Source organism: Stegodyphus dumicola, chromosome 5, assembly GCF_044657685.1.
Source record: "Stegodyphus dumicola isolate Sdum_Otavi_A_Nest chromosome 5, ASM4465768v1".
Classification (NCBI taxonomy): domain Eukaryota; kingdom Metazoa; phylum Arthropoda; class Arachnida; order Araneae; family Eresidae; genus Stegodyphus; species Stegodyphus dumicola.
This window is the reverse complement of record NC_140772.1, coordinates 179,959,004-179,972,539: the sequence shown is the minus strand read 5'-3', so window position 1 is coordinate 179,972,539 and position 13,536 is coordinate 179,959,004. Positions and strand designations below refer to the sequence as shown.

Genomic DNA, 13,536 nt, shown 5'->3' with positions numbered 1-13,536 from the left:
TTTGTTACTAAAAAAAAAAAAAATCAAAAATATATATTTTATACTTTGTCTCTCCAGGGTATTACACAAAATTATTAAAAACTGCTTAAAAATTATTATTTTATTACATATGATAAATAAAACAATTTTGTCCAAAACATTTCCATCCAATGCTTAACCACAAACAACCCAGCTTTTATTTCTTCACCACTAAAGTATTTAGACTTGCCTATTAGCAAGCAAAATATGCTTCTAAGGGAGTTCAAAAGCACACTATTGTTAATGGTTTAGAGAGCTGTAGGATGCCACTTTTGTGATAAAATTCCTAAAATTATTATTGAATAATTTCTATTTCTGTTACTAAATCAAAATAAATTTTAAATAGAAATAAAACCATAGAATAATTCTCATTTTTAATTTAAATTATAAACATATCAGTTCGAATTGTACATGCATGTCTGATCATGACTATAGTGAAGAGACAGTAACAGTTAGTCAAAATATGAGTGGAAAAACATGATTTTTATTACAAACAGCTTATTACACAGTAAAATTCATTTCAAGGATTAAAAGTGACAATATAACATTTCATTCACAGTTCAATACATACAAATCTACTGCAACTAATATTCACACAGTATTAACAACTATTTATTGTGCAAATTGAAATTCTGCACATTTTTATAAATTGATTATCATACAAAAAGTCCTGAACTTTCCTTGAGGATATAAATAAGTACTTGGAATAAAATATACATTTTATCTTGAGTTTCTTTTAAATATGCATTTGAAAACTAATATAACAATACTGTAATTATGCATCCTCTTAAAAAGTTTTTAACAGTTATGTAAGAAGTAAATTTCAGCCAAAGGGTAAATGAAAGCACTGGATAAAATATGAAATATAAAAAGAAAATATCTGGAAAGTAATGAGACATATAAAGCACATACGCATCTTTTATAATTATAACAGAAGGTTAAAGCTTAGATTTAGTCACGTGCAATAAAATACCAATTCTGGAAAATGCAACTGAGTATGATTGATGAATCACAAAAAATATAAAGCCTGATTATAAAATTATTAAAAGCAATTCTTAAAACTAATTTTATATCTGTTCTTTTAATAAATATTTATATTGCATCCAATTTATTTTACAGCATCTATTTATACATAAATATGTAATATACACTTCCATTTAAATTAAATATCAGATCATCTCATAATAAAAAAATCCAAATTTACAAAGAAATGTGAATCACAAATGCTTAGTATGAAAATTGTTGAAGGAAACTGCAAAATAATTTAATAAATTGCATTGATGATTAAAATGCTAATAAAATTGTTTCCACTAGAATTTTCAGTAAATATATACTTTTAATACAATAAAAGACATTTATCATATAGACAGTATATTACAATAAAACAAATGCTCTGAAATGCATAAATTACATTTAAAAAATATTAATCAAACTTCTAAATCCCAAATAAGATGATTGTCACCTTTCTGATGGACATACTAATTCATGGATCAAAAGTTAAAATCCTTTTAATAGGTCTAAAACTCACAAGAAAAATAGTATCATGACTCTGCATTATTATCATGCTCTTAAAGAATATTTCAGAGCTTGCTTTTTTTCTGGTGGTACATCTAGAAGAAAAAGAACCCAATTAATAAGATTAACCAACGTTATTATTACTGTTCAGTAAGTACCATAATATAGGAGGACTTGCAATTTAGATTAAAGTTTTTATACAAATTCACAATATTTTATAATCAATTGATAACCAAAATATACAAAAGAATTAACATAAACTCAAATACTGATTAAAAAAAAACTGATGATGCATTTTATTGTTTGATTATCAACTCTGTGTTTTCATATTAAAGTCATAACTATTTATATAGTATCCACCTTAAACATTTATTTTTTTCCTGAATTTGATCCAAAAAACGTCACATTTTTTACTACATTTTCTTGTGCATTTTAAATTTGTAAGTAAGAAAATGTTATTAAAATTAACATCTGTAATATTTTTAAGTATTTAGAACAATTTTTTACTACAAATAAAATAATAATATTTCCCCGGAAGTTGCCATTTCTTTCGGTATGAGCAGCCAACTTGGAAGTTACATTTACGGTTGTATATACAAAAAAACATAATTACTTTGTAATTACCGTACTTGATGGCATATAAGATGCACCCTTATTTAGAAGGCCACACACAAGGTAAAAAAAGTTTCAATAGCACCAGCCCTCAGACCCTGAAAAGTTCTGATTCCCATGTTTTTCTGCAAATCTTTTGGCCTCATTGATTATCATTTTAGTTGAAACACTTATCCCAGATTTCCTCTTATCTATCACCCACATATTTACGGCATTTTCAAGTTCAGGCCAAGATGGAGCTGGGCATCGAAGGTTATGTTTTCATTTTTTAGCAGTCTTCAGTTGATCTTCCTGCAGTCGCCAAGTACGCATCATTTTTTCGGTAGGTGGTGGACCAAAATGCCTTGCTGCTGCTCTGTTTCCATGCACTTTAGCCTAGTTTAACACTCCTAGTTTATACTGAATTGTATAGCTTAATCTCTTGTTTCCTGTAGTCATATTTTCCAGGGTATTTTTTTAAACAAATAGTTTTAAGCACCGATACCGACACGTTTATACAGAGTAGCACCGATACTGACACGTGTGTCGGCTGAGTCAAAGTCTATGCAAAGAAGGAAAGGCTCCATAGACATAATGTGACCGTCGAATCTGTCCGAACTTCGACATCAGCTTCAAGCTTTGGTGCTTTTTGGCGACAGATATTTCACGCATGTGCAAAATAATTATGGCAGATGTAGAAAAAGTTATGTGTGTCTAGAACTTTATCCGGTCTAAAAATAGCATTCAGTATTGAAAGTTAACCTGCATCCTTCACATATAAGATGCAGGTAACTTTTTTGAGACAAAATTTAGGAAAAAAAGTGCATCTTATATGCCATCAAATACGGTTATGTTCAATTATAATTACTTACATTTTTGTCAAAGATCTGATTTAGTGTGATATACCTCAAAATAAAGGGAGCCACAGTGCAGATAACAAATACCAAATCTCTTCTCCAATTCTTTTCATTTTACTTCAGTGAATACATATCCCACAATCTTGTGGGTCTTGGGATTTTTTCTGTAGGTAAAATCACATCTAAAAATGTCTTTCTGCTAGTCTTAGTGGAGCTGAGAAACATCCTAGTAAGATCTTTCTTTACCTTCATTCAGTCAAAGGATAATATCTAATCAAAATTGTAAATCTGTATCTTTATCACCATGTTTTTTACACTATCAATGAAGTCCTCCACAGAACTTTCACTGCTCCCAAACTCATTCATAGACATTTGATTCTGATGCCGAATCACAGTTCAAAGAAATTAGCTGCCATTCTGAATCAGACATGGGGGACAGACATTTTATGGGAAAAAATCAGTTTTAATTGCTTGTACATAAATATAGTTATCAAATTAACAGTAAAATATACATGCAGAAAGTTAAGCTCTGAAATATAAACATTTGTTAAGCCTTTAATATGGAAGAAGCATCCTTTTCAACCAATTGAAATAGAACAAAACAAACTTTACAAACTACCACTTTGTAGATGCCTACTGCCATCTCTATGATTAATTTGATATTAAAAGAAGAAAAGATTCAGGCAAAACAGTAAAAGCAATGGAGAAATGAGATAACCTGTACAGCACATGGCCAAATCAGTAGAAGTAAAAAAGCAGTGGTTAAAGATATAACACAGAGAATGACAGTCTGACTAATAAAATTTTGCAAGCACAAATAATTAGCAAAAACTAAGCTGAAAAGTACAAAATACTGGAAAGCTAAATCATCTGCAGATGGAAATGTTACCAAGAATTATGTGTCTATGAATAATATTTTCTGTCAAATTAGTTTAACGATAACGTTGGTTGCCTCCTGTAATGCATTTAGGGCAACACTTTCAGTGATGACACAGCAAAGTCACTTATGAATTCAGACATTCCCAGTGAATCATTAAGCTTCAGGAATTTAGCCATTCAGCTTTAAAGAAAATAATTTTTATCATTATGTGATTTTTCTTCAACTTAGTTTAATGCTTTTTATATCCATTAAAATTTTAGTATTTTCACAATATACTTTCATACATTGTTGATTAACAGCACAACATTCTAATCGTAAAAATCAGGAGACCTTTTCAAGAAAACCAGGAGGATTTCATGCTGTGCTGTGGCACCACAACTGACATTTATTCACTTTATAATGCATGGTTCAGATTATTGAATATTTTCAATTCAGTTACGATGTAAAACACATTAGCATTTATGTTCTTTGGCTAAATTCATTTTTTTAATTTTCTTACCTTTTATACTAAGAAAATTCTCAGTACTGAAAGGAAGGCTTCTGTTTATCAAATGACTTTTAAACACAACAAAAAATAAAATTAATAATTAATGTACATAGTATTTGTGTGGATAACTCCGGAATAAATTGAAGTAAATAAAATTAAATACAAATAGTTAACTGATTAAACATTGCTTGAATCTTCATATAAAAATTTTTAAATGACTGCTGTATATTAATGTAATAAGGGAAAAAAATACAGTTAAGATAAAATGAAGTTTAATCAGCAAAATTATTCTGAAAATCATTACAAGAGGGGAAATAAAATTTTCTTAATTCAACTTCATTCACTGCTGGGAATTATTTTTCTTAATAAAGGCTAAATTTTAGAAACTGGAAGATATGGTGATCTACGGTAGATTGATAATGGGAGACTTGATGAAAACCAGAAGAACTGGCAGCTAAACAATAAAAAAAGAACTAATGTGAAGAATTATTTCAAGCATTCTTTATTATAGCTTTAAAAAATTATTGCACCTTTCTTGCCATCACAGTAAATTTTTCCTTCCCATTTTTGGAAAAGTTTCTATTCTATATTTCAGATATTAATGCAAAAGTGTATTCTTCTGACTTTTTTCTTTTTTAATTCTTATATTCCGTTTGTCTCTGTGAGTGTTTTACATTTAAAAACACATTATTAAATTGAGTTTAAACAAAAAAGTACAATTATTATACTAATTTGGTATTAACTTGAACTTCTGCAGATTCTTCTCGGGTGAAGAAGTTTAAATTGTTTTTCATGCATAATGAAGTATTTATACACATTTTTTGTATCAAATTACTTCTCAACTGAGAATTTAGAAATCTAATTCACATTTACGTTTATAATAGAGAACATATGACTCAGAAATTATTATTTATTTGTCATTGCTATTTCAGTTCTTTAAGATTGGTACACTGAAAGATGTTTTATTACTTCTAGAATATTAAGTTATTTAAAGAAGCGTAGTAGTTTTTCATTTTTCTTGTCGGAAATATATTATTAGTACTGCTCAGTTATTCTACTTGGATATATAAAAAGCAAGATTTAAAAGTACCAAAACTTTAAACATAAAACATATCCCTCTAACAAGAATGAGCTCAGAAATATAGTATAGACCAGTATTTCTCAACTGCCAGTCTGCGGACTAGCACCGGTCCACAAGAAATATCCAGCTATCTGTCCAAAAATTGTGCCAATTGGTCGAATTATTAATTACCGGTCCACAAGAACGTACCAAAATATTTTACCGGTCTTTGGAGTAAATCCAGTTGAGAAACACTGGTATAGACTGTAGACCAACTGAACTGAAATTCTACTCCTCACTGACAAAAGGGCTTATTCAGGGGGATTAATATCATTCTTGAGATGGATATGACATTCAGTGAATATAATTAAACCACAGAACCCTATATTAAATGACAAAATGAAAAGCTTATTCGGGGGGATTAATATCATTCTTGAAATAGTTATGACATTCAGTAAATATACATAAACCAGAGAACCCTAAATTAAATTTTCTAGTTAACAATTTGAAATTTTCAATTTTTTTAAACAGCAGCTTATATTTGTTTTCAGACATTTGTGCTTTCGAAATGTATTCCTGTTATTTCCTCCTGTTATGTCTTGCAAGATTTGCTTGATAATGGAGTAAAATAAAATACAATAAACTGTTTCAAAATATTTCTTAAAATAAAGTAATTTGTTCAAAAAAAAAAAAAAAAAAGATTGAAATGAATTCTAATGCTTAGAGCAGGCAACCAATGTTTAAGAAAAACATGCAAACATCTAATTTGATGTAATTTAGTTAACTTTGTGTTTTTCATAAACTTTGGCTTGGTTGGACTAATTTATTTATTTATTTTATTTTATTTTATTTTATTTTTGTAAATGTAGAAATTTTTGATATTTTGTTTCCATTTCACTGTAAAATTACTTTCATCATGCTTTGATACAGAAATATCACGTTTCCTTAATTTTTCTTCATACAAGTTCAACAAGGTTTAATCCCAAAGAATATGGTGTTTCGATAACTTTAAGTAAATCATACCAATAACTATAAGCAAATGTTGAGAACTATATGTTTAAAAATACTATCCTGATAGAAAAGTTATACTCCTGATACAAATGCAATTTGCATCTTAAGTTTTTAAGCATTTCAGGTTTTTATTCAAAATCTTTCCAGAGACTATTACTTTTATTTTGACTCTGACTTCAATGTTTTCATGTTTCATAGCAAAAAGCATGTTTACATAGCAAAATGACTTACAATAAGACAGATGATTTCTTTACCATTGCAAAAGAGCTAGTTCATTCATCAATAAATACACCTAATACTTTTCTAGATAGAATATTAAAGAATGATGTGTACATCAAATCTTTTGAAGACATGGCAAGGACTTAAACTTGAAAAAAATTTTATATGGCCTTAAGAAGTTACCACACTGCTGGATTGAAATATATGAAGGAACAAAATTTAAAAAGGCCAAAAAATGTTTTTTGTATATATACCATGAAAGATATATTTGTTATTACTTATGTTGATGATATTCTTGTTACTGGGAAAGAAAATGCTATTAATGCAGTAGTTAGTCCACTAAAAAAATTTAAGATAAAAAGATCTTGGAAAACTAAGCAATTAATTTAGGAATAAAAAAAAAACAGAGCTGTATACATGAAATAAAAATAAAGCAACATACAATAATAAAGAATACTTTACAAAAGTTTAGTGCACAGAATAGTCAAGAACCCAAAACATCTCTTAATTCCAATTTCATGGCAAATTCAACTGAAATTTATGATGAAAGCAAATATAATTTGTCATATCATGAACTAGTTGATAATTTCATGTTTATTTCATAAAAAAATCATCCAGATACTTCTGCTACTGCTGTTAACAGTGTCAATAAGGAAAGAAGCAAAAAAAAAATTTTTTTTTGAGATATTAGAAAAAACTGTGGATTTTTCACTTCTGTACAGAATACGAGAACAAGGACTGGGAGCATCTTTATGGAAGATTGGGCTGGAAGAAAGAGTGTTTCGAGTATATAACATTCTACCATGAAATCCAGAACAGTGGTTTTAAAACCAATAGAACTGTGTTGCTATATCACCTTGTGAGGCACATTATATAGCTGCATTTGTAGCTTCAGCAAAAATAGTTTCCTTAGTTAAAATCAGAGATGATATTAGAGCACAATAAGCCTTTCTAAATGTAATTTAAATTTAGATAATCAGGATGCAATTCATTAAAAAAAGTTATGAAAATAATATAAGATGAAAGCATATTGATGTTAAATATCATTCTATCAAAGATTTGGTAGATAAAGAAGTAATTAAAGTGAATTATGTACCAACTTTAGAAAATGTTTCATTTTGACTAAGGCTAATAAATCTTTTGTAAAATTCATTAATTTAAAAACAATCTTAAATTTAAGAGTTCAATTTTTAAAGTTTGAAATATAATGCAGCTTTAATGATTAATGCTAAATTTTAAACTGACATTGGTGCAATGAAAGTGATTACTGTACTACTTCTACTGCTCTAACTTCAATTTTATGATGTTCCATCCATATATATTGTATCATCTTAAGTATATACTAAAATGTCATTCAGAAGAACACCAGACACTTCTGTTCTATATATGTAGCTATCTTTTACATTTTTATACAGATTCACAGTGTTCTCTGTAAACACTATCTTTCGCAAACCAGAAACAGCAAAACATCTTCAAACTATTATGCCTTCACCATTATGTTAAAAAGAGGCAAAGGGTTTTTTCTATTCAATTCTTTATCAGGCTTTGGCTGCTAAAATAATTCTTTAATTGGTTCAGTATAATTCTCCAATTATACTGAACTTTGATTCATCTGCAGATATCACATTATACATATATGATACACCCAAAACAAGCATGGATCTGTTTTTCCCTGCTGTTTATGAATTCCTTTCTCACCACTACTACATGACTCTTCTGCAGTTACAAGAACACCTTTCATTGCAAATCATTCTAATTCAACTACATTTTTCATAACACTAAGGCTTGGAATTTGCAGGATAAACTCCTTACTGTTTAGTCTAAAATTGTATTCCTGAATTTAAGGCCATTTTAACTGTTCCAACAAATATCCATGATTTTGTAACATAAAAGGCAGCTGAAAGTATTACTTTAATAATGACCTTTGTATACTTCTAGTATGTTAAGCAACATTAAATGTTATGTAATTAAATTTCTGATGCATATTACATTTGGTTTGCAGCATCCTGCCACAGTCACTTCAAACTTAAAATTTAAAAAATATATATATTTTCTTGAAAACTTAAATTTTCAGGCAGCAAATAATAAGTCTTATAATATAGTTCTGTTTGAAATTTTAAAAAATTAAATGAAAATTATTACCTTTAAAAATTTCAACAAAAATTGCAAGTACCTAAATCATAATGCTAGTTTATTTTAGCACTTCTTGAATGCATTATTTTGAGAAACAATTTGAACATATTATTTTTACAACAAACTGGTTTTGAAATAGATAAAAGACAAACATAGAAAGACATGTAAAACAATCTAAAATAATTTCTTTAATATCTACCAGATGTTTCTTCTTGGGGGGGGAGGGAAATAACACAAGTGTCTCAAAATAAATGTGAGCTACTTTATGTGTCATAGGGATCCAAATACAGAAATGTTTCCTAAATGGCTTGGTAGAGTCATTGGGCTATTTTGAAGCAGGAGTACATGAAGAATGAGCAAAGTCATCACCAGGACTCATACGAAGGCATGCAGATAGGAAGGAGAAAATATCTATTACCAACAACACCTTATTTAGGAAAGTAACTATGGAGCAAGTGCTAAATGAATGTTCATACAATCTAATGATCCTTTGGCAAGATACAGATCACCAAAATTAGTTAACAGAACTATAAATTTTTACCAATGACCTGATTTATTAATCCTTATCCTAAACTAAAATAATCACATTTTGGGGAAAGAGGATATAACTTTTACAAAATATTTTTGACATTCCTATAGGAAATACATAAATTATGTTTTGTAGAAATTAAAAAGTTGTAATACATGCAATAGATTAAAATTATGCATTTGCTACCACTTTATTCTGCATATTATTTAATAATTTACATCAACACACACATCATTTAAATAATTAATTTAAAAACATTTCTACAAATTCCAAAAAAGGAATAGGCTTCTAGGAATTGATTATATTTACTGTTCTTATTTAAATTTTATTTGATAAGAGATTAAACTAAACATTCATTTAAACACTTAAGATATAAATTTCTGTTGATTAATAGAAAAGCATGTTAAGTCAATTTTAAGATAAAAATGACACTAAAAATTTGAAATACTAAAATCATTACTTATTGGTGCTTTAAAAAATGCTAATCAACAAGAAATGTAAAATTTTTAGAAATTCTACAATTAATACTTTAGAATAAAAAACTAAAAAATGACAACTGACCATCAGGAGGAGCTCGAAGAGCCTCTAGCCTTCTCATTAAATCAGCATAACTATTTGCAGCAGGTGAAACTGGTTTTTTCATCTCTGGAGACACATTTTCTTCATCAGCAAGTAGTTCTTCCAATTCATTTTCAAATTCTGCAAGATCTTCATCATCGGGTGTAACAGGTTTTGATAAGGTTTTTTGTACCTCTGCACACTCATCTAAAACCTGATTGAAAAATTTAATAATTAAAACTATAATTTTTTTTCAATTTTCAAAGCTATAGTAAACAAATTTAATCATTTACAAATATAACAGAAGCAGAGAAAAATATTTGATTTTGTCAGTCAATTTAACAGATGCCTTTGTGGTAAATACTTCTGTGAAAAACAAACTCATATTTGCATTATACGTAAGAAAAGCTCCATACACCCAGCCTATTAAGCTTGAATTAAATGCAGGATGAATGTTCCATGGATACATGCATTTAGTCCTTGCTGGGGTAACATCTATCATGTAATGCTAACCTTAAACACTTACTTGACAAATCATGATGAATCAAAATGATAAGAATACATAAAGATTTGTTTAAAACTCTAGAGATACTTTATAGAAAGATTTCTTTTATCATACACTTTTTAACAGCAAAATGAATTTAGATTGAAATAAATTACAATTTATTAAGAGATACAATATATTATACAATTATTATGAAGAGCTACCAAAATAAATTATGAATCAAAAGAGATTATTTCTTAAATAGTTGAAAATCAGTGATTTATTAAAATGGTAATGTTCTACTTTTTATTAATTTAAAGGCATGTGTTCTAAAAAAAGAACCTTTAAAAAAAATATCCAATCAACTATTACTGCAAGACTTAAACAACTGCAAATTTTAAAAACTAATTTGCCCATTCAGAAAAAAAGAAAAAAAGTAGAAAACATAATTTATAATTTATATAGGCTATGCAAAAAAATATAATACAGTCAAAAGTCATTAATTCGGACACCCATAATCCGGAATGATCTATAATCCGGACCTCAAAGCTACAAACTTTCTGCGCATGTGTCGCGTTGACGCATGCGCATAGGCGTTTACGCGTGCGCGTAAGACCTTTACGGCTGCGAGTATGCGTGTGCGCATGTGCATAATACGTTTACACATGCACATTTAATGTATAACGGACGGTATAAGCTAAGCTAAAATTATCTATTTCAGTTAATGTTGCAGATTGTGTTGTTCCTTAATCTTCGAATTGGATCTGGCTTATTATTTTTTGCAGACTGTTAGAGCAGTTTTTTAAAAGTAAGCTTTATCTTTCAATTACGTCAAACAGAATTTCCGATATATATTTACTAATATGTAAAGGTTCTACAAAGCGAAAGTAAGTTTCGAAGTCCATTAAAGAGAAAGTGGAATTCCTGCAAAAAATGGATAAAGGCATATCTCCTTTGATTATCTAATCATTCCGAAATATGTTTATCAATTTCACACTGCTCTGCGGTGGGAGGGAAACGACGCAGCACGCAATGAATTGGAAGTTGATCTGTCAGCACTATCCTTGTCTTCAGGGCAGATGTTTCGATTTTATTTGGCTTATAATTCCTTACTAAATGTAGTATTTCATCTCAATGTACTCCGTCTTTGATATGATTTAAATCCAGTTCCTCGTCATTATAATTCGCTTCCGATAGTGAAGAAAGTGACACAGAGGTTATTGAAAACGAAAAAATTTCGATTGACAAATTAGTCGGCATTCTTGACACAGCGGAACTTTGTAACTAATCAAGAAATTATGTCTATTTAATAGAATTAAAGAGAAAGTATTATCACATGAAACGAAGCAACTTAAACAACTTACATTGAAAGAAATGTTTAATTAAGTAAACAAATAAATATTAAGCTTTTTCTTTTTGTAAATTTTGATACCCTTTAGATCATAATTGTACTTTATTTCATAAATTACGGTTTCATATTTTTAATTTTATAATTTCTGCATGCCATCTTACCAGATTTAAACTGATGATCTATAATCCGGAATCGCCGAAGTCCTGACGAGTCCGGATTAATGACTTTTGACTGTATTGTGTTTTTTTATGTTTCAGGTTTTATATTATGCCTAAAGGGCCCTTTTTTTAAACATTCTGTGTGTTACCTTTATTTATTAAATATTATGTTCTGATGTTGGTTTTATGGTATCACTGATACCAGAAAATTCAATTCAACAGCAACATCAGAAAATATTTAAAACAGCATATCTTAAGAATTTCTGACACACAGTCTTGCGCGCTAGAGATCAAAATGTTTTTTTCGTACAGTGTTGCCAGTGCTCGCTTCAAAATTGTTGAGTTTCTTAACCAAAAACTCATAAATGCTTTACAAAATATGAAATAAATAATAAAACAAAAATTCAGGCTGCCAGATGGCCATATTTGGGTGGAGACATACATTATTTAAAATTTGATGGCTCTAGGTACCATTGTTTTATCACAATGCGAGAAACATACATACATTTATGCAGATTCTTCATAATTTAATTTCTTTAAATATAATACAGGGGTCTAATATTTGGTGGCAACAATTTAAAAAGTAATTCGCCGTCTATAGAAAATCAATGCAAAATGCCAAAACAAAATTAGTAGCCCTTCTGAGCAAATTGCCTATTACTATTAGTAATAATAATAATAAAGCAACCCTCCCCCCTCCCAAAAAAAAGAGAGGGGAAAAAATCAAACACTTATTTTTTTTTTTTTTTTTTTTTTTTTTTTGCTGATTTATCATGCTAAGAATGCTCCATTACGCTTACAGTTTCTCTGAAGAGCCAAATTACATTAGAAATAGTTCATGAAATAGTATTCTTTGGGAATGGAAATTTTAAAGCATGGTTACTGCTTGCATAATAATTTTATTTATTTATTTAGCATACTTCTTTCAAGATATACAAATTTTATTTATCATATTTGCTGCCTCCCAAACATTACAAATGACACATCATACACAAAAAAAACTTACAACATTGATATTTTGGGTATTTTAATCTTACTTGATACCAATTAACGGCACAGAAAATAAGACATTATTTCATTTTGCCTAATTCCTTTTACATGCTTTCAGAAAAAAGTTATACAACATCAATTGCTTATTATAAACAAGACAACCTAAGATAATAAATGTTCAAAATAAACTTATTAAATGACTACTGTTTTCCATGTATATTTCTCATAATTTCTTTCAAAAATATATTTATTATATAAATGCCTTGTTTATTACTAGCAAGGCATTTATATAACTAGCATCTTCCATTTATCTTATTTTTATCATCTGAGTACATATTACATACAAAAACTAATAAATTTTTTATAATAAATAGAAATAATAGAGAACTTTATAACTGATAATAGTTGCCTATTTTGCTTCGTTACCAATTTAGAAAGACAGTGCAAACTTTCTAAATCAATAGCACATCTTTGGTTTCTTATTACTGAATTCCCATCTGTAGTTGCATGGCATTTTGGTTAAAATTTTAAGGCGGGCATAAGGTTTTAACCTTTAAAAGGCGAGTGGCGTAATAAACGGCCAGAGTTGCAGTGTCTCAAAAAAGATGGCTGTGGCTGAAATATCGGGCAGAGAATTCCCCTCCCATCATCCTTCAGGGTGTGGAGATAGTCATTGTCCGAATAACCTCCCTTGC

At 28.9% G+C, this 13,536-nt stretch overlaps 1 protein-coding gene across 2 annotated transcripts in view; it reads right to left on the bottom strand.

Annotated features, from left to right (window-relative positions):
• Window positions 1-482: 482 nt before the first annotated feature.
• LOC118187084 (charged multivesicular body protein 7-like) overlaps window positions 483-13,536 on the bottom strand; it is a 31,444-nt gene continuing 18,390 nt past the window's right edge. For both annotated transcript variants that reach the window (XM_035357267.2, XM_035357266.2), the window contains exons 9-10: window positions 9,862-10,072; window positions 483-1,628 (exon numbers count right to left, since the gene is read on the bottom strand). In XM_035357267.2, the coding sequence (XP_035213158.1) occupies window positions 1,579-1,628; window positions 9,862-10,072 (261 nt within the window). In that variant the 3' untranslated portion in view covers window positions 483-1,578. The remainder of the gene's footprint in view (window positions 1,629-9,861; window positions 10,073-13,536) is intronic.